This window comes from Anarhichas minor, unplaced genomic scaffold (assembly GCF_050575085.1).
Source record: "Anarhichas minor isolate MPS153535 unplaced genomic scaffold, ASM5057508v1 ptg000102l, whole genome shotgun sequence".
Classification (NCBI taxonomy): Eukaryota; Metazoa; Chordata; class Actinopteri; order Perciformes; family Anarhichadidae; genus Anarhichas; species Anarhichas minor.
In genome coordinates this window covers 75,001-96,833 of record NW_027466548.1, presented here as the reverse complement: position 1 = coordinate 96,833, position 21,833 = coordinate 75,001, and the positions used below count along the sequence as shown (strand labels likewise).

The window sequence follows — 21,833 nt, the reverse complement described above, 5'->3', positions numbered from 1 at the left end:
GCCGGAGATCTATGATTGACTTTGTACTCGTATCATCTGATCTGCGGTCGTATGTCTTGGACATTCGGGTGAAGAGAGGAGCAGAGCTGTCAACTGATCACCACCTGGTGGTGAGTTGGATCAGATGACAGGGGAACCGGTTGGAAAGACCCGGCAAGCCAAAACGTATAGTGAGGGTGAACTGGGAACGTCTGGTGGAGGACCCTGTCTGGGAGGTCTTTAACTCCCACCTCCGGAAGAACTTCTCACACATCCCGAGGGAGGTTGGGGACACGGAATCCGAATGGACCATGTTCAAAGCCTCTATTGTGGACGCGGCCGGAGAGTGTGCTCGAATTACCGGGGTATCACACTACTCAGCCTCACGGCCGTGGAACAGTGGACCAGCTCTTTACCCTCGCAAGACTACTGGAGCGGTTCTGGGAGTTTGCCCAACCAGTCTATATGTGCTTTGTGGACTTGGAGAAGGCTTTCGACTGGGTCCTTCGGGGGTTCTTGTTGGGGGTGCTGCGGGAGTATGGGGTGCCGGACCCATTACAAAGGGCGATCCGGTCTCTGTACGACTGCAGTAGGAGCTGTGTCCGCATTCTCGGCAATAAGTCAGACACGTTCCCGGTGGGTGTTGGCCTCCGCCAGGGCTGCCCTTTGTCACTGGTCCTGTTCGTGACTTTCATGGACAGGATATCTAGGCGCAGTCTGGGGGTGGAGAACGTCAGGTTCGGGGGTCTCGGGATCGCCTCTCTGCTGTTTGCAGATGATGTGGTCATGTTAGCCTCCTCGGATCGTGACCTCCAGCATTCACTGGGGCGGTTTGCAGCCGAGTGTGAAGCGGCGGGGATGAGAGTTAGCACCTCCAAATCTGAGGCCATGGTTCTCTGCCAGAAACTGGTGGATTGCTCCCTCCAGGTGGGGACGGAGTGCCTACCTCAAGCGAAGGAGTTCAAGTATCTCGGGGTCTTGTTCACGAGTGAGGGTAAGATGGAGCGGGAGATCGACAGGCGGATCGGTGCGGCTGCAGCAGTAAAGCAGGCACTGCACCGGACCGTCTTGGTGAAGAGGGAGCTGAGCCGGAAGGCAAAGCTCTCAATTTACCGGTCGGTCTACGTTCCTACCCTCACCTATGGTCATGAACTCTGGGTCGTGACCGAAAGGACAAGGTCGCGGCTACAAGCGGCCGACATGAGTTTCCTCCGTAGGGTGGCCGGGCTCAGCCTTAGAGATAGGGTAAGGAGCTCGGTCATCAGGAGGGAACTTGGAGTCGAGCCGCTACTCCTTCGTGTCGAAAGGAGTCAGCTGAGGTGGTTCAGCATCTAATTAGGATGCCTCCTGGACGCCTCCCACTGGAGGTTTTCCAGGCACGTCCAACTGGGAAGAGACCCCGGGGAAGACCCAGAACACGCTGGAGAGATTACATTTCCCAGCTGGCCTGGGAACGCCTCGGGATCCCCCAGAATGAGCTGGAACATGTTGCCGGGGAGAGGGAAGTCTGGGTCAGCCTGCTGGGCCTGCTGCCACCGCGACCCGACCCCGGATAAGTGGAGGAAAATGGATGGATGGATGGACGGACCTGTTTCAAACCACACTCATTTTTATTCTCATCAGATAAACAGAAAGTGCTTCTTTAATCAGCTCAGTTTTTATTGTGATGAACTTAATTCAACTTGTATGTTTATATTATATTATATTATATTATAATGTATAATTTATCATATTTATCATCAATACTGATTCAGCATAATGTGTTTATGTTATAAAGTTATTGTTGTTGTTTTTATATTTAGACAGACAGAGGGGGGGGGACTTAGGGTAGAATGGAGGTATAAAGTAATGTACAATACTATTGTGTAGTTAGTTGACTCTGGACAGCTCGGTTTACTTGTATACGTTGTGATGCAATTAAATCTGCGTCAACTGAAGAAAATCCAATCTGTCTTGTGTTCTGTGGGTGTTCGTTACCGAGTTCATGAGATCCTGTGGAGTGGAACAGACTGATCCAGCTCCGCTGTCACAATGACAGATACAATAAGGCTTTATAATGAATCACCTCCGGCCAGATCATCCACTACTAGACTATAACACTGTTACTCTGGTGTTTGGTTAAATATTTGCATTACTGTTTAGTTTAGTTAGTTAATTTAATATTATTCTATTTCATTGTATTGTTACTCTGTTATTCTTATTGTATATATTGTGCATTTGATATTTTATTTTTACCTTCTACCATAATTGCTGCTGGAGCAAAAAAAGTTCCCCTTGCGGGATTCATAAAGTATCTACCTGTCTGTCTATTTATCTAGACAGACAGACAGACATACAGATAGATCGAGCTGGAGTAGGTGACGTGGGGCCGTGAGGGTGACGTCAGCCCCACTGTTTCTCGGGGTGTGTTTGTTTGTGAGAGGAAGAAGCTGGTTGGATGTTGGGCGGGGTCTGAGGAGAGAGAGAGAGAGAGAGAGAGAGAGAGAGAGAGACAGAGAGAGAGAGAGAGAGGAATCAGAGAAACCTCCCAACGTTCCTTCTGCTGCTCACACTAAAGGAGGAGAAGAAGAAGAAGAAGAGGAGGAAGAAGAAGAAGAAGGAGGAGGAGGAGGAGCACTGGGAGACACGCAAACAGAGCGACAAACGGACTGACAGCGGGAGGATGGGCCGGTGGAGCGGCCATCGGTAGCGCTCTGTTTTCAGGCACGGAGCTCCAGGATGAGCGTAGCGCTGCAGGACCTCCGGAACACCGTGAGTCCACACACACACACGAACAAAACAAGCGTAGATGCACACGCAGCATGCACGCGCCCCGGACGCGTGACACGCAGCCCACGCGCTCCTGTGTGTCCCTCGTGCACCGGTCGGTTCTGTGTCCGTGCAGTTGATGCTGATCACCTGTCAATCACTGGGATCGATTCACAGGCGGGTCCCATTGATCCGTATGGAACTGTTACTGCAGACAGGTGTGTGTGTGCGTGCGTGTGTAGGTGTTATTTATGTATACGTGTGTGTGCGTGTATGTTATATGTGTATGTTGTGTGTGTGTGTATGTTATATGTGTGTGTGTGTGTGTGCGTGTATGTTGTGTGTGTGTGTGCGTGTATGTGTGTGTGTGTGTGTGTGTATGTTATATGTGTGTGTGTGTGTGTGTGCGTGTATGTTGTGTGTGTATGTGTGTGTGTGTGTGTGTGTCCTGCTGACGTCACTGATCCAACAGGCTGATTGATTACTGAACTGATCAATGACAATCACAACATGGAGCTTCTTAATGGACGCTCTGGTTCTGGTCCCACACTGGGGACAAACTGGTCAAACACTGAGGACAAACTGGTCAAACACTGGGGACAAATTGGTCAAACACTGGGGACAAACTGGTCAAACACTGGGGACAAATTGGTCAAACACTGGGGACAAACTGGTCAAACACTGGGGACAAATTGGTCAAACACTGGAGACAAACTGGTCAAACACTGGGGACAAACTGGTCAAACACTGGGGACAAACTGGTGAAACACTGGGGACAAACTGGTGATCTCAAAATAACGACATAGTATCTCAACATGATTCAGTTTATCAAAATATTGACTTAATATCTCAAATGAATGACTAAGTATCTAAAAATAGGGAGAAATGTCTTAATATTTCAATTTAGCCGTCACTTTTTAGAAAGCTTCTCACAATAACAGGATGCTCTTTTAATCACATTGTCAGAAATGAGAAACAATAGTTCTCTCCAGGAAACCTGAAAGTTAAGAGGAAGTTGTAGACGTGTACAATAAAGAACTTCCTTCAGAGAACCGTCTGGTTTGGTGAGTTCAGGGAATCAACAGGCTGATCCACATTCCTTCAGCCTGCCTGAGAAGACGAGCTCAGGGGACACAAAGCCCTCAGGTATTTTAACCTGTTGGTTTGGTGACCTTTGATTGGCTCATTGTGATTGGTAACTGTGACGACCAATCAGGTGGTTAGCATTAGCCGTTAGCATGCAGTCCACATAGCTGACCTAAAACTTGAATAAATACTGTTTGATAATAAAGATTTAAAATCACATTTCACTAAAATACCTCAAATTATGAAACCTCTTTACAACATTTCTCAACATGTCTTCATGTGCAGAAGAAATAAAACCAGATTTACTAAAGATTCATCTGTTGAGACTAAAACTGTGATTCAGTTTGTTTACACACAATTCTGAGATATTAAGTCGTTATTTAACATATCAAGTCGGAATTTAACATATCAAGTCGTTATTTAACATACCAAGTCGGAATTTAACATACCAAGTCGTTATTTAACATATCAAGTCGGAATTTAACATACCAAGTCGTTATTTAACATATCAAGTCGGAATTTAACATATCAAGTCGTTATTTAACATACCAAGTCGGAATTTAACATACCAAGTCGTTATTTAACATATCAAGTCGGAATTTAACATACCAAGTCGTTATTTAACATATCAAGTCGGAATTTAACATACCAAGTCGTTATTTAACATATCAAGTCGTTATTTAACATATTAAGTCGTTATTTAACATATCAAGTCGTTATTTAACATACCAAGTCGGAATTTAACATACCAAGTCGTTATTTAACATATCAAGTCGGAATTTAACATACCAAGTCGTTATTTAACATATCAAGTCGGAATTTAACATACCAAGTCGTTATTTAACATACCAAGTCGTTATTTAACATATCAAGTCGTTATTTAACATATCAAGTCGTTATTTAACATATCAAGTCGGAATTTAACATATCAAGTCGGAATTTAACATACCAAGTCGTTATTTAACATATCAAGTCGTTATTTAACATATCAAGTCGGAATTTAACATACCAAGTCGTTATTTAACATACCAAGTCGTTATTTAATATATCAAGTCGTTATTTAACATACCAAGTCGTTATTTAACATATCAAGTCGTTATTTAACATATCAAGTCGGAATTTAACATACCAAGTCGTTATTTAACATATCAAGTCGTTATTTAACATATCAAGTCGTTATTTAACATACCAAGTCGTTATTTAACATATTAAGTCGTTATTTAACATATTAAGTCGTTATTTAACATATTAAGTCGTTATTTAACATATCAAGTCGGAATTTAACATACCAAGTCGTTATTTAACATACCAAGTCGTTATTTAACATATTAAGTCGTTATTTAACATATCAAGTCGTTATTTAACATATCAAGTCGTTATTTAACATACCAAGTCGTTATTTAACATATCAAGTCGTTATTTAACATATCAAGTCGTTATTTAACATATTAAGTCGTTATTTAACATATCAAGTCGGAATTTAACATATCAAGTCGGAATTTAACATACCAAGTCGTTATTTAACATACCAAGTCGTTATTTAACATATCAAGTCGGAATTTAACATACCAAGTCGTTATTTAACATATTAAGTCGTTATTTAACATATTAAGTCGTTATTTAACATATCAAGTCGTTATTTAACATACCAAGTCGTTATTTAACATATCAAGTCGTTATTTAACATATCAAGTCGTTATTTAACATATCAAGTCGTTATTTAACATACCAAGTCGTTATTTAACATATTAAGTCGTTATTTAACATATTAAGTCGTTATTTAACATATTAAGTCGTTATTTAACATATTAAGTCGTTATTTAACATATCAAGTCGGAATTTAACATACCAAGTCGTTATTTAACATACCAAGTCGTTATTTAACATATCAAGTCGTTATTTAACATATTAAGTCGTTATTTAACATATCAAGTCGTTATTTAACATATCAAGTCGTTATTTAACATACCAAGTCGTTATTTAACATATCAAGTCGTTATTTAACATACCAAGTCGTTATTTAACATACTAAGTCGTTATTTAACATATTAAGTCGTTATTTAACATATTAAGTCGTTATTTAACATATTAAGTCGTTATTTAACATATCAAGTCGGAATTTAACATACCAAGTCGTTATTTAACATACCAAGTCGTTATTTAACATATTAAGTCGTTATTTAACATATCAAGTCGTTATTTAACATATCAAGTCGTTATTTAACATACCAAGTCGTTATTTAACATATCAAGTCGTTATTTAACATATCAAGTCGTTATTTAACATATTAAGTCGTTATTTAACATATCAAGTCGGAATTTAACATATCAAGTCGGAATTTAACATATCAAGTCGTTATTTAACATACCAAGTCGTTATTTAACATATCAAGTCGGAATTTAACATACCAAGTCGTTATTTAACATATTAAGTCGTTATTTAACATATTAAGTCGTTATTTAACATATCAAGTCGTTATTTAACATACCAAGTCGTTATTTAACATATCAAGTCGTTATTTAACATATCAAGTCGTTATTTAACATATCAAGTCGTTATTTAACATACCAAGTCGTTATTTAACATATTAAGTCGTTATTTAACATATTAAGTCGTTATTTAACATATTAAGTCGTTATTTAACATATCAAGTCGGAATTTAACATACCAAGTCGTTATTTAACATACCAAGTCGTTATTTAACATATCAAGTCGTTATTTAACATATTAAGTCGTTATTTAACATATCAAGTCGTTATTTAACATATTAAGTCGTTATTTAACATATCAAGTCGTTATTTAACATATCAAGTCGTTATTTAACATATTAAGTCGTTATTTAACATATCAAGTCGTTATTTAACATATCAAGTCGTTATTTAACATACCAAGTCGTTATTTAACATATCAAGTCGTTATTTAACATACCAAGTCGTTATTTAACATATTAAGTCGTTATTTAACATATTAAGTCGTTATTTAACATATCAAGTCGTTATTTAACATATCAAGTCGTTATTTAACATACCAAGTCGTTATTTAACATATCAAGTCGTTATTTAACATACCAAGTCGTTATTTAACATATTAAGTCGTTATTTAACATATTAAGTCGTTATTTAACATACCAAGTCGTTATTTAACATATTAAGTCGTTATTTAACATACCAAGTCGTTATTTAACATATTAAGTCGTTATTTAACATATCAAGTCGTTATTTAACATACCAAGTCGTTATTTAACATATTAAGTCGTTATTTAACATATTAAGTCGTTATTTAACATATTAAGTCGTTATTTAACATATTAAGTCGTTATTTAACATATCAAGTCGTTATTTAACATACCAAGTCGTTATTTAACATATTAAGTCGTTATTTAACATATCAAGTCGTTATTCTGAGATACTACGTCCTAAATATTAATTATTTCGAGACTTCCAGGATGTTGTTTTTCCATCACAGGCTCTTGTGTTATATATTGTTGCCTGTAGAAGTCAAAGATCTCATGTTTGTGTAAAATAAAGTGTGAGAGAGAAACATTAGAGGAACGTAATGTCAGAATAAAGAAAAGGTCATTTTAAGGTGGTATTAATAGATACCTGGGGTTGTCTCTCAGACACGATGGATATCTGGTGTTGTCTCTATGAAAGAGACCTTCACATCGTCTCCACTGAGGATTTCAGGTTCCATTAATAACTCTGATGTTGACGTTTAGCTCAGAGGCTAAAAGCTAAATGCGTCATTGTTTCTTCGATAGCGGAGCCAGCGGCTGCTGTCAGCTGATCAAGTTAACACATAGAACATCTACACATTACATCTCACACATGAAACCATCAAACCGTCTCTGGGGTTCAAACACGGTTTATTCACAAGAGTTGAAGGTAAAATATTCATCCGTTAACATCTGGCTCACAAAGTAAATATTATCACCTGAAACCAGAGCGGGAGGAAGTACTCGCGTCTTTTACGTAAAAGTACTAACACCACAGTGTACAAATACACTGAATATTTAGAATAAAAGGCCTGTATTCTAAATGTTACTCTAGTGAAAGTACAAAAGTAGTAATATATAAAAAAACGCCAAAAATAAAAGTATTAATTTAAGAGAATAATACGGATCCGGACCCAGACGCTGTCCTATCCGGACCCGGACGTATAACTGATGGATAATTGAGAATTATACATTTCAACGGAGCGCTTCTATTTGAACCTGCACAGCTTTTCCAGCCTTTACCGCACATGGCCAGCAGTCCAGGAAACACACCGACCAATTACATGCATTGTAAATCATCTCACGTGACGCTACTCAGCCAATCGAATATGTGTATTCTGAAACGCATCGCGAGCAGAGTGAGTTCACACAAAGACAGGAGAGAGACGGGGAGGGAGAGCAGTGGGAGAAGCAGGTTCACATGGCGTGATCTACAAAGAGAGAAGTGGACCACCAAAACAGAGCTTTAACAAAGAATGGACGGACTCCTATCTGTTCATTCTTCCTGCTGGCGCTACTGAACCTCTCTGTCTCATGTGTTCAGACGTCGTGGTCATTTTTGAAAGCACCGATTTGAAACGCCACCACGAGACCAAACACTCATCTTTAGACCAAACACTCCAGACTGAGCTGAGAGAAGATGTTGAGATGTGTCGAGGTTGTTTATTATAAAGTTGACTGAGAGCGTTATGATGTGAAATGATTCAACAAAAGAGAAGAAATAAGTTAACTCCAGACACACTTTCATTTTTTCATTTTTCTAAAATCAAGCACTTTCTTTTAAGATGCAGCTTTTCAAAAATAAATTTTTGTGTATTTTGTTTTTAGATGCAGACATTATTTAACTTGAGATGAGAGAAGAACATTTATTTATATATTTCTATGTATTATTTATAATCCATCCAGTTAAATGTGAAAACTGAGAATAATAATTGTTCAAATATAATTTATGTACTTTCTTTATTTGATTTGACAGTTGTTGACGACGCAGAGACGTTGTTACTACGAGGCTTCTTGAATATATTTATATATATATATATATGGCACTAAATAGCACAAGTTAGATATTATTGTAATGTTCCGGACCTTTGCACGAGGAGATTTTCTCAATCGGGACCTTTTGGAGTTTTAATTGAAGCCTGTTCTACACATGCAACACGTCACTATGACACGTTGTAGAACACTAATAGTTCTAGAGAACAAATGATCCCAATGAGTGTTATGATGGAGTTTGAGATCATTTATTAGTTGATCATATTTTGTGTTAATAATCTGAATCTGTAAAGAAACTGCTCTTGTGACGTGTGAAAGTGTTCCTTCTACTCTTCATCATAATTAATAATCGTCCAGGTCTAAACCTGGCGACCTTTGAACCCGAGATGCCTCCGTTGGTCCGTGACGTGGAGCAGAGATGTTTAAATGTATTATTAGTATTAAAAGTATTCATGAGACCGAGCAGCGCTGACAGAACGTCAACAATCCAGTCCGCTGGTCGGCCATCTTTGTTGTTTCTGGGGCTCATTACACCGAACGACCAGTGATGTCATCGTTTCCACACAGATACAAAGTAACATTCTTACTCTACGTTCTTACTCTACGTTCTTCAACCTAAAACTCGTAGAAAAACATAGAAGAACGTAAGAACGTAGAAGGAGAACGTAGAGTGTACTTGTACACGGGGAATACAACTTTAAATTGCATGTAGAGCAGTAAAAAGTCCAATATTTGGAGAAGTATGAAGTTACATAGACTGGAAATACTCAAGTACGTCAAAGTACAGCAGTTGAGGTCACTGGTTCTCAACCTGCGGTCCGGGGACCAGGAGACGTCACAGCAGAAGGAAATAAGAATGGATTAAAGATCATAATATGTTTGTTCTTCAGTTTCTCCTCTAAAGGCCTTTTAGGATTTAAATGTCCAAAGAATTTACTCTTCATCACAGACCAACAACTCTACATATTTTCCTTTTGTTTCATCATGGATGTGTGTGTGTGTGTGTGTGTGTGTGTGTGTGTGTGTGTGTGTGTGTGTGTGTGTGTGTGTGTGTGTGTGTGTGTGTGTGTGTGTGTGTGTGTGTGTGTGTGTGTGTGTGTGTGTGTGTGTGTGTGTGTGTGTGTGTGTACTGTTTCCTGTCTGCAACTCTGTGACTTCCTGTCTTAAGACGCCCAGTTTCCATCTGAGAAACTCAGACTGGTTTCAGTGGTCTCAGATGTTGGGTCCAGGACTCAGACTGGTTTCAGTGGTCTCAGATGTTGGGTCCAGGACTACTGGTCTCTGCTGGTCTGATGGGGGGAGGTGTTATGTTGAGGTTTATGGGTGGGGGGGTCAGAGGTCGCAGAGGAGCTGTTTCTGATGATGTTGCCCACGGTAACGGGAGGAGGTTGTCGTGGTGATGACCTTCAGGTGCTGAGGTCATCAGAATGTTGTGTTCGTGTCTAAATCTCTTCTCTAGACGAAGGGCTGTGTTTATGTTTGACAGTGCTATGCTAGCAGGTTGTCCTGCTTCCAGTCGTTGTGCTAAGCTAAGCTAGCGTAGCGGTGAAGCGTCTCCTCTTGTTGTTCTGGAGCAACAGTCAGAGGTCATAGGTCAGGGTACGGAGGCTCAGGAGGGACAAATCAGACAGACAGATGTTATATAAGCTGCAGTGAACTCCATTAGAGCAGAATGTAGATGATTCACACACATTATCTAATTACACACACACACACACACGGTGACATCACCCTCTACAGAGATATATAACACACACTCCCGTCTCCTAGCAACGCTGCTCGCCCACTCCCCCCTCTCTCCCCCTCTGTGTGCGTCATCAATTAAAGAGAACAGAGCCGGAGAGAGAGACAGATAGAGAGAGAGACAGAGAGAGAGAGAGAGAGACAGAGACAGAGAGAGAGAGAGACAGACAGACAGACAGACAGACAGACAGGTTTCAGTAGGGTCTCCAGGAAGGAAACAGTTGGAAACCTTTAGTTTCCCGTCAGACAGCAGGACAGTGAGACTCAAAGACAAAGTGAGGAGAGGATTCTACTCATGATATTGTTTCTTTATTTAAATTTTTCAAAAGAATCAGATTGTTTTAAAGAAATTCATCAAAAAATTAACAAAGTGACGGAAAAGACAAAGTACATTTACACAGTACAGTTTTTATATACTTGTACTTTACTTGAGTATTTCCTACTTTGTACTTCTCCTACGCCTCAAAGTAAACGTTGTACTTTTTTACTGCATTTAGCTGACGATGTTAGTACCTGTTACAGATGACTCATAACTGATGCTGGATTATTACAGATTAAAGTACCATCAGCTTGTGGAGTCATTAGAATGAACCACTAAACAGACACAACAACACTTGCAGCAGCAGCATTGGTGTGTATATGCTGCTGATCCAGGATCAGAGGGCCGACCGCTGCACTGTTTGCTTCTGCCTCACATCCACTGAGGGGGAGAGGGGGGGAGTCACAGAGAGGGAGAGCTCAGTGTAAACAAAGGAAGTGCAGATTTATTTGTTCTCCGTTAAATACCTCCTCATGCTGAGCCTCCTCTGGTTTCTTCTTCTGTCACATGAACCTGTAGAGGTTCAACACAAAGAACCAGAAAACAATACGGAGATCAATAATCAATAAGAGAACAGAAGGAATCCTGTGAGAACAGATACAGTAAATTAATTCTCTTTTCTCTCTGAGAGTCAGATGTTCAGATTGGTTCCAAAATGACTCTACTTCTCTCTTGATTTATTACCTCAGTAAACATTGTAAACATGAGTTTATGGTCTCAATCTCTAGTTTCAAGTCTTCTTCAATACAGCATGATGTTCATTTAGTACATTATGGTCCATTTAGAGTCAAACAGACCATAAAGCAGGGGATGCTTTAGGGTGGGGCTACACGGTGATTGACAGGTCTGTACCAGAGACGTATACGGCGTCTCTACGTCACTCCTCCTCAGTCCAGATATGGTCACTTCCTGTTCACACAAAGTACACACATATATGTTAACAAACAATGATATCACTTCTCTACATGTACTCTGAAATAAAAGTAGATGTGTTGGTGTTTAACAGCCAATCAAAGGAGAGGAGGAGTTGATACAGCAGCTCTGGGAATCAAACCACCGAGGTCCTGTCTGAATGTGTAGGCAGCGAGAATCACAAGCTCAGTTGTCTGTGGTGAAGCTGTGGAGTCCCAGAGGCCTGTTTTAGCTTTCAAACAGCAGCAATGAATAATAAATACAGAGAAGAAGAGCAATCGATACAAGAGTTCAGTGAACAGTTTAACTGCTGTCATGTAGACGTCTCATCCAGAGACAAACAGGAAGGAGAAACAACAAAACTACTTAGTTAGGTTTAAACAACTAAACTACTTAGTTAGGTTTAAACAACAAAACTACTTAGTTCTGTTTAGACAACAAAACTATGTTAGGTTTAGACAACAAAACTACTTAGTTCTGTTTAGACAACAAAACTATGTTAGGTTTAGACAACAAAACTACTTAGTTCTGTTTAGACAACAAAACTACTTAGTTAGGTTTAAAGAACAAAAATACTTAGTTAGGTTTAAACAACAAAACTATGTTAGGTTTAGACAACAAAACGACTTAGTTCTGTTTAGACAACAAAACTACTTAGTTAGGTTTAGACAACAAAACTACTTAGTTCTGTTTAGACAACAAAACTACTTAGTTAGGTTTAAACAACAAAAATACTTAGTTCTGTTTAGACAACAGAACTATGTTAGGTTTAGACAACAAAACGACTTAGTTCTGTTTAGACAACAAAACGACTTAGTTAGGTTTAAACAACAAAACTACTTAGTTCTGTTTAGACAACAAAACTACTTAGTTCTGTTTAGACAACAAAGCTACTTAGTTAGGTTTCGACAACAAAACTACTTAGTTAGTTAGGTTTCGACAACAAAACTACTTAGTTAGTTAGGTTTCGACAACAAAACTACTTAGTTGGGTTTCGACAACAAAACGACTTAGTTAGTTAGGTTTCGACAACAAAACTACTTAGTTAGTTAGGTTTCGACAACAAAACTACTTAGTTGGGTTTCGACAACAAAACTACTTAGTTAGGTTTAGACAACAACTACTTAGTTAGGTTTAAACAATAAACCTACTTAGTTAGGTTTAGACAACAAAACTACTTAGTTAGGTTTAAACAACAAAACTACTTTGTTAGGTTTCGACAACAAAACTACTTTGTTAGGTTTAGACAACAAAACGACTTAGTTAGGTTGAGACAACAAAACTACTTAGTTAGGTTTCGACAACAAAACTACTTAGTTAGGTTTCGACAACAAAACTACTTAGTTAGGTTTCGACAACAAAACTCCTTAGTTAGGTTTAGACAGCAAAACTACTTAGTTAGGTTTAGACAAATAAACTACTTAGTTCTGTTTAGACAACAAAACTACTTTGTTAGGTTTAGACAACAAAACTACTTAGTTAGGTTTAGACAACAAAACTACTCAGTTAGGTTTCGACAACAACACTACTTAGTTAGGTTTCGACAACAACACTACTTAGTTAGGTTTAGACAGCAAAACTACTTAGTTAGGTTTAGACAGCAAAACTACTTAGTTCTGTTTAGACAACTAAACTACTTAGTTCTGTTTAGACAACAAAACTACTTAGTTAGGTTTAGACAACAAAACTACTTCGTTAGGTTTAGACAACAAAACTACTTTGTTAGGTTTAAACAACAAAACTACTTAGTTAGGTTTCGACAGCAAGACTACTTAGTTAAGATTAGACAACTAAACTACTTAGTTATGTTTAGGCTAAATTAGGTTATTAAAATATTTTTGGATTAATTTCTTGAAGTGGACTAAAGTGGTGGACAGATAGACAGACAGTAAAGTAGCAAAGTATTTTTTGTCGTCTGTATTATCACTCAGAATCTCTGGGTTCTGGTCCATCTAGTATTTAAATCCTTCTCTGTTCAGGATCATGGAGGATCTGGACTCTGTCTCAGCTCAGACCTGGACAGGCTGGCGTTAAACTCTTTATATTTATAAAGATTGATGATCACATGAAGCAGGTTCTGTTCTGTTTCCCTTCTGCAGATTAGATTTATCCGCATTTGTCTTTCTCTGTCTGTCTCTCTGTCTGTCTCTCTCTCTCTGTCTGTCTCTCTGTCTGTCTCTCTGTCTTCCTGTCTGTCTCTCTGTCTCTCTGTCTCTCTGCAGATGTCCAACTATAAGCGAGCTACGTTGGAGGAGGATGAGGTGTCGGACACTCCAGCTGAGGCGGCCTCATCTCCCGACACAGTGGAGGTCAGTCAACGCAACAAACACACAGACAAAAAACAAAGCGAGAGACAACAGAATCACAAATAAAGGAGACATTTTGTTTTTGAGACTTTTATAAAGGAAATCTTCTTAAATCCCTCATATAACTGGTCCCAGGTGAAGTCCCGAACTCAGAGAGATTTAAATACAGGAACAGAGCCTTCTCCGAGAGCCAGACCTTGGGGGGGTCTCAGACTGAAGCCCAGCAGGAGGCCACATCGTGTGGGTCCCCCTCCCACAAAGAGAGGAGTAGCAGGGGGGTCTGGACTAGTGCCAGGTAGAAACTCAGCTCAGAGCTTCTGGAGGTTCAGTGAGGCCCTCATTGGGATCGGGCTCCACCAGGATTTCCAACATACCCCCCACAGAGGTCTCAGGGTGCTCCTAGGATTTAGGCTCAGGTGGAGAGGGAGACAGGTGGAGAGGGAGACGGGCGGAGAGAGAGACGGGCGGAGAGGGAGACGGGCGGAGAGGGAGACGGGCGGAGAGAGAGACGGGCGGAGAGAGAGACGGGCGGAGAGGGAGACGGGCGGAGAGGGAGACGGGTGGGGAGGACACCAAAACAGACCAACAGGAGGTTCAGTGAGACCCTCACTGGGATCTTGCTCCACCAGAACGTCCAACATACCCCCACAGAGGTCTCAGGGTGCTCCTAGGGTTTCGTTTAGAGCTCAAAATCAACCAGCAGGAGGTTCTGGTCCAGCTGGTTTTGGTCCTCAGACTGTCGTTGTGGTCTCTCTCTCTCAGGTGGGTTTCCGTAAAGGGGGCGTGGACATCCTAGGAAGGAGGACTCAGCTGGAGGTCCTGCTGTTGGTCCTGCTGCTAGCTGCCCTGCTGGCTCTGCTGGCCTGTCTGCTGGTCCTGGGTCTAGGATTGACCTCAGGTAACAAACAACACATCCTACTTCACCTTTTCTACCTCCTTCATTTCTCCTCTAACTCCTTTATCTCTCTCCCTTTCTTCCCTTTCATTTCCCACCTCTCCTCTCCTGTCTTATCGTTTCCTACCCTAATCACCACTTTCCTTTCCTTTCCTACCATCAGTTGTTGTGTCTTCTCCCTTTTCTTTCTGTCTTTCCTTTCCTCTGTCTTTTCTTTTCATTCCTGGCCTACTTCTTCCTCTCCTTCTCTACATTCTTCTTTCATTTTCGTTTCTTTATCATGTCCTTCTTGTCCCCTCTTTCTCACCCCACCCTCCTTCTCTGCCTCTTATTTCCTTTTCCTTTCCTTCTTCCTTTCCTTTCCTTTACCTCGCCCTTTCCTCTTCTGCCTCCCGATCCCTTTTCTTTCCTGCCCACACCCATCCTTCCCTAAGTCCTTCTTCCCTCCTCATATACTCCCTCCCCTTTCCTCTCTTATCCTTTCCTACCTCGTCCCTCCCTTCCCAGCCTCCTAACTGCCTTACATCCTTGTTTCCTTCTCTTGTATCACTATATTAAAGTCTATTCTAACATTTAAAACACTTCCTGCAGCTTCAGTTCAGCTTCACTCTCTCAGTTTATTTTGATGTCCCATAATGCCGTGCAGACAGTGGGCGGGGCCTGTGCCTGTCGGAGGCGTGCGTCACGGTGGCGAGTCAGATGGTGGAGGCGATGGACCGCAGCGCCGACCCGTGCAGCGACTTCTACCAGTACGCCTGTGGAGGCTGGATGAGGAAGAACCCGCTACCGGACGGACGGTCCAGGTGGTCCACGTTCAACAGCATCTGGGAGCAGAACCAGGCACTACTCAAACACCTGCTGGGTGAGACAGGGGGACAGGGAGACGGGGGGGGGGGGGGACAGGGAGACGGGGGGGGGGGAGAGGGAGACAGGTGGGGAGAGGCGGGGGGAGAGAGGGAGACAGGTGGGGAGAAACAGGGGAGAGAGGGAGACAGATGGGGAGAGACGGGGGGAGAGACAGACGGGCGGTAGAGAGAGACAGACAGACGGGCGGTAGAGAGAGACAGACAGACGGGCGGTAGAGAGAGACAGACGGGTGTCACACAGTAACATGACGCTGTCTCTCTCTCCAGAGAACGGGACGTTTAACAGCAGCAGTGAAGCGGAGAAGAAGACGCAGGCGTACTACCTGTCGTGTCTCAACACTCAGAGGATCGAGGAGCTCGGGGTTCAGCCTCTGGTGGACCTCATCGCCAAGGTAACCGCTCCGCAACCTCATCGCCAAGGTAACCGCTCCGCAACCTCGTCACCACGGTAACCGCATCGCTCTGGTTCAACAGCATCACAATCAAACGAAGAAGAAGAAGAAGAGTTCTGCTCCTTCTCATTGAACTCTATCAATCGTTTTTTATTAAATATATAAATAATGACAGCAGCCTTCACTGCTGTCATTATGATGCCACAGATAAAGGTTATTAGTTACTATTTGTTTTGTGTAAAAATGAAGCTCAACACCTGTAAACGCACTAATGCAGAGTGCAGATAACGTTACATGAATACGAGCATGACGTGATGCTGCGTCATTAACGGACAATGCATTAAAAAACCTGCGGAGCTAAACAAGTATTCCACCGCACACTGAAGAGCACGGGCCATTCAGATGTTACTCACATCAGAGGGAACAACATACACCAGAGACACATGAACACAGTAACGCTACGATCACTGCCTCCAGGAAACACACAACACCCTAGTTCTTGTTCCTGACAGATTTATTCATCTGTCAACACCGAGAGGGAAAATGAGTCCACTGGAAAACACATGAATCCTCAAAGATGATTTATTTTTATTTTTTTTCAGGGACAATGCACACCAATCAACAGTTGCACTGTAAGTGAGCCAGAGAGGCTCATTTCCATCTGCTGTCCCCGGCCAGATGTTTCAAGGCAGCCTAAAATAACAAAGTCTCAAATTGAAACGGAATTAAAATTCATAGAGAAACAGACAGCAACATATAGACAAAACCAAAACACTGCAAAAGAAAAGTGTACGACATTAAAGCAGAGCAGACACAACAGGTTTCAGTATGCGTCACGCAGAACAGACCCACCTACAGGACAAGCACATATAACACTGAAGCACATAACATACACATAAAAAAAAATGGAAAATAGCAACACTGAACAAGACTAATGCACATATAGATGAAACAAGCAGGCAGGACAGACAGTACATCAATGCTTGCACACCTGATTGGCAACAAGCCATTCCTTGAAGTTATGCTTGAATGTTTTGTACGTGTTTTGTGTGCGTATGTGTGGTGGCGGAGCATTCCACGAGTGAGCTGCCTTCACAGAGAATGTAGATTTACTAAACGAGCTTGACCTATGTGGAATTACACAATCGCCTCATGAAGCAGATCTAGTGAGTCTGCTGCTTTGAGTGCTTTGTTTAATAAAATCACTAAGTGGAGGCGGGGCCATACCATGTAACATTTTAAAAACCAGACACACATCAGTGAATTTAATGATGTTCTCCCAACTCAGGATATGGTGTTTGGTGAGAATATTGCAGTGATGGTGACTTTTGGGTTTTTTATCAAGTGTTTTTAGGGCTTGTTTATGGAGAATATGAATGGATTTTAATGTTGTGCTGCTGGCTTGTGCCCAGCTGGTTAAGCAGTAGGTCAGATGGGGGACAATCATCGCATTAAAATACAATTTTGCAGCTTGCATGGTTAGACAGTGTCTTATATATCTAAAATTCATGAGATTAAATTTTAAGACATTTGTCACATGTTTTACCTGTTTTTTAAAAGAGAGATTAGAATCAATAAAAATTCCTAAATATTTAAAATCTGACACTACCTGTAGCCTCTCACCAGCAACATAAACATCTGGCTCCAGTGACACTTTGCAAGCCCTCTTTGTGAAGAACATACAAACAGTCTTTTTAACATTCAGGTGAAGGCAGGAATCTGCAAGCCATTTAGTTACATTTGTCATTGTGGACGTGAGTTTAAGTGCAGCTTGTTCTTTGTTCTTTGCGTGCACATAAATCACTGTATCGTCAGCGTACATTTGAATATCACACCCATCACAGACACCCGGCAAATCATTAATGTATCACTTAAACACTTTAACTTAAACACTTTAACTTAAACACTTTAACTGAAACACTTTAACTGAAACACTTTAACTCTTTAACTCTTTAACTTAAACACTTTAACTCTTTAACTCTTTAACTTAAACACTTTAACTTAAACACTTTAACTTTAACACTTTAACTGAAACACTTTAACTTAAACACTTTAAGTCTTTAATTTGAACACTTTAACTTAAACACTTTAACTTAAACACTTTAACTTAAACACTTTAACTGAAACACTTTAACTCTTTAACTCTTTAACTTAAACACTTTAACTCTTTAACTCTTTAACTTAAACACTTTAACTTAAACACTTTAAGTCTTTAACTTGAACACTTTAACTTAAACACTTTAACTTTAACACTTTAACTGAAACACTTTAACTGAAACACTTTAACTGAAACACTTTAACTGAAACACTTTAACTGAAACACTTTAACTGAAACACTTTAAGTCTTTAACTTTAACACTTTAACTTTAACACTTTAACTTTAACACTTTAACTGAAACACTTTAACTTTAACACTTTAACTTAAACACTTTAACTGAAACACTTTAACTTAAACACTTTAACTTTAACACTTTAACTGAAACACTTTAACTGAAACACTTTAACTTAAACACTTTAACTGAAACACTTTAACTTAAACACTTTAACTTTAACACTTTAACTGAAACACTTTAACTTTAACACTTTAACTTTAACACTTTAACTTTAACACTTTAACTTTAACACTTTAACTGAAACACTTTAACTTAAACACTTTAACTTTAACACTTTAACTGAAACACTTTAACTGAAACACTTTAACTGAAACACTTTAACTTTAACACTTTAACTTTAACACTTTAACTTTAACACTTTAACTTTAACACTTTAACTGAAACACTTTAACTTTAACACTTTAACTGAAACACTTTAACTGAAACACTTTAACTTTAACACTTTAACTTTAACACTTTGTGCGGCATATATAGACTTCTGCCGCTTCACGTGTCTTCTTGTTGCTGTGTACTGACTAAATATGTCCCCAGAGCAACACTGGACGTAACAATAGTTCCTATCACATATTAAACCAAACAAAATTCCATCTTCATAAAAACAAGTTGTACAAATAATAATATATAAACAAGCATATTAAAGCTACTGCAAATGTAAAAACAAAAGCAGTTCACTTACCAGAGCTGCTGTTCACTATTTAAAGACAAAGTCCTCCTTTCTTTGTTAAGAGTTTAATCTCACGGTTGTTCAGTACATCTGTGCATTTTAGTTCCAGTAAGAAGTCCTTCTCCATTCATGGACGCCAGTGAAGACAGTCGAGCCTCCCCAGTTGTATTTCTTGAATACGTTTTAATGTGTTTGAGGCTGAAAATGTCCGCTAGACAGAGGCAGCAGATATTGGGATTGTCACCGCCCAATATGTCACGCTAGCCCACTGACCAATCACGTACTTGTAGAGCAACTGAGGAAGACATTAGCTGTGCAATGAGAAAATAAGATAATGGGAAAAATATTTTTATAAATTATAATACATGTAGTGTATTTAAGAAAAGTTATTAAATAGCTACAACTTTGTGATTCTGTCTAGGCCAGCAGAGAAGGCCTTGAAGGCCCTGATGACCCACCACTGGTATATATATTTATACATACATATGTATATATGTATTTAAATATATATATATACTGTATATATATATTAGTGCTGGGCAAGTTAACGTGTTATTATCGCGTTAACGCATTAATTAATTAACGCCACTAATTATTTTATCGCGCGTTAACGCAGTTTTTTTTTTAATGCAATACACACTGTTGATGCAGCAAATCACCCAAACAAACAGTGGAGGACGTCTTCAGACTACGTTGATGCAGCGTGTGGGAGAAGTATAAAAAGCGACGGCGTTACAACGAGCAGCAGCTGCTGCTCTCACTGGAGACTACTGGACATCACTCGGTCACCTTCATCACCTCTGAGTTACAGCATCATAGTGATGAAGAGTAGTGTTGAGTTCGAGAGCCTCTTAAACTGTGGGAATTGCCACCTTTGACCCAGTAGTACTAAAAGTCAGCCGGTTTCAATTATGAACAAAAGCATTTAATACTTCTGATGCTAAAACAGTTGCATAGTGAAGTACATTATTTACAGTTACATAGAATATGACCCGCTCACCCCGGAAACGTTACCACCACACCGTGGAACAGGAGCAAGAGAACGGAAGTTCTTTCTCTCCCGCCTTACATAGTTCAAAAAACATCCCATAATGTCCGTAGTTCCTATTGGCTAAATCCAGCTGGCTCCTCCTCTCTCAGCCAGCTAGGACCCCCCTGGCTCGGGTGATACTCCTTCTGCGTCCGCTGCAATTGCCTGTCTAGAAATCTCTGTCTATCCCTCTGCTACTCTTTACAGTTTAATACATTCAATGACTGTCTTTTATGGCTTAACACTTCTATGATAAACATACTATATAAAGATAAGGTTTTGCAAAAGTTTCACAAGCATAGAGCTAAAGGTGCTACAAATTCTACTAAGATACACTTCTAACTACAAATCACCTGTAACCACAAATTCTAAAACACTTCTACAATTAGGAATCTTCTAATTATGTATTCCAAGACACTTCTAATTATGATTTCTTAATTATGAATTATTAAACACTATTATAATTTCTTAAAGCACAGTTCTAAACCCAAATTTCCTACAGTAGAGCTGGGTCACCTTCATCACCTCTGAGTTACAGCATCATAGTGATGAAGAGTAGAGCTGGGTCACCTTCATCACCTCTGAGTTACAGCATCATAGTGATGAAGAGTAGAGCTGGGTCACCTTCATCACCTCTGAGTTACAGCATCATAGTGATGAAGAGTAGAGCTGGGTCACCTTCATCACCTCTGAGTTACAGCATCATAGTGATGAAGAGTAGAGCTGGGTCACCTTCATCACCTCTGAGTTACAGCATCATAGTGATGAAGAGTAGAGCTGGGTCACCTTCATCACCTCTGAGTTACAGCATCATAGTGATGAAGAGTAGAGCTGGGTCACCTTCATCACCTCTGAGTTACAGCATCATAGTGATGAAGAGTAGAGCTGGGTCACCTTCATCACCTCTGAGTTACAGCATCATAGTGATGAAGAGTAGAGCTGGGTCACCTTCATCACCTCTGAGTTACAGCATCATAGTGATGAAGAGTAGAGCTGGGTCACCTTCATCACCTCTGAGTTACAGCATCATAGTGATGAAGAGTAGAGCTGGGTCACCTTCATCACCTCTGAGTTACAGCATCATAGTGATGAAGAGTAGAGCTGGGTCACCTTCATCACCTCTGAGTTACAGCATCATAGTGATGAAGAGTAGAGCTGGGTCACCATCATCACCTCTGAGTTACAGCATCATAGTGATGAAGAGTAGAGCTGGGTCACCTTCATCACCTCTGAGTTACAGCATCATAGTGATGAAGAGTAGAGCTGGGTCACCTTCATCACCTCTGAGTTACAGCATCATAGTGATGAAGAGTAGAGCTGGGTCACCTTCATCACCTCTGAGTTACAGCATCATAGTGATGAAGAGTAGAGCTGGGTCACCTTCATCACCTCTGAGTTACAGCATCATAGTGATGAAGAGTAGAGCTGGGTCACCATCATCACCTCTGAGTTACAGCATCATAGTGATGAAGAGTAGAGCTGGGTCACCTTCATCACCTCTGAGTTACAGCA

At 40.3% G+C, this 21,833-nt stretch overlaps 1 protein-coding gene across 1 annotated transcript in view; it reads left to right on the top strand.

Annotated features, from left to right (window-relative positions):
- The first annotated feature begins 2,530 nt into the window (after positions 1–2,530).
- Positions 2,531–21,833, top strand: part of ece2b (endothelin converting enzyme 2b) — a 30,302-nt gene continuing 10,999 nt past the window's right edge. Inside the window, exons 1-5 of the mRNA XM_076082790.1 lie at positions 2,531–2,730; positions 13,998–14,084; positions 14,844–14,979; positions 15,623–15,838; positions 16,110–16,234. Of these exons, the coding sequence (XP_075938905.1) occupies positions 2,698–2,730; positions 13,998–14,084; positions 14,844–14,979; positions 15,623–15,838; positions 16,110–16,234 (597 nt within the window). The 5' untranslated portion in view covers positions 2,531–2,697. The remainder of the gene's footprint in view (positions 2,731–13,997; positions 14,085–14,843; positions 14,980–15,622; positions 15,839–16,109; positions 16,235–21,833) is intronic.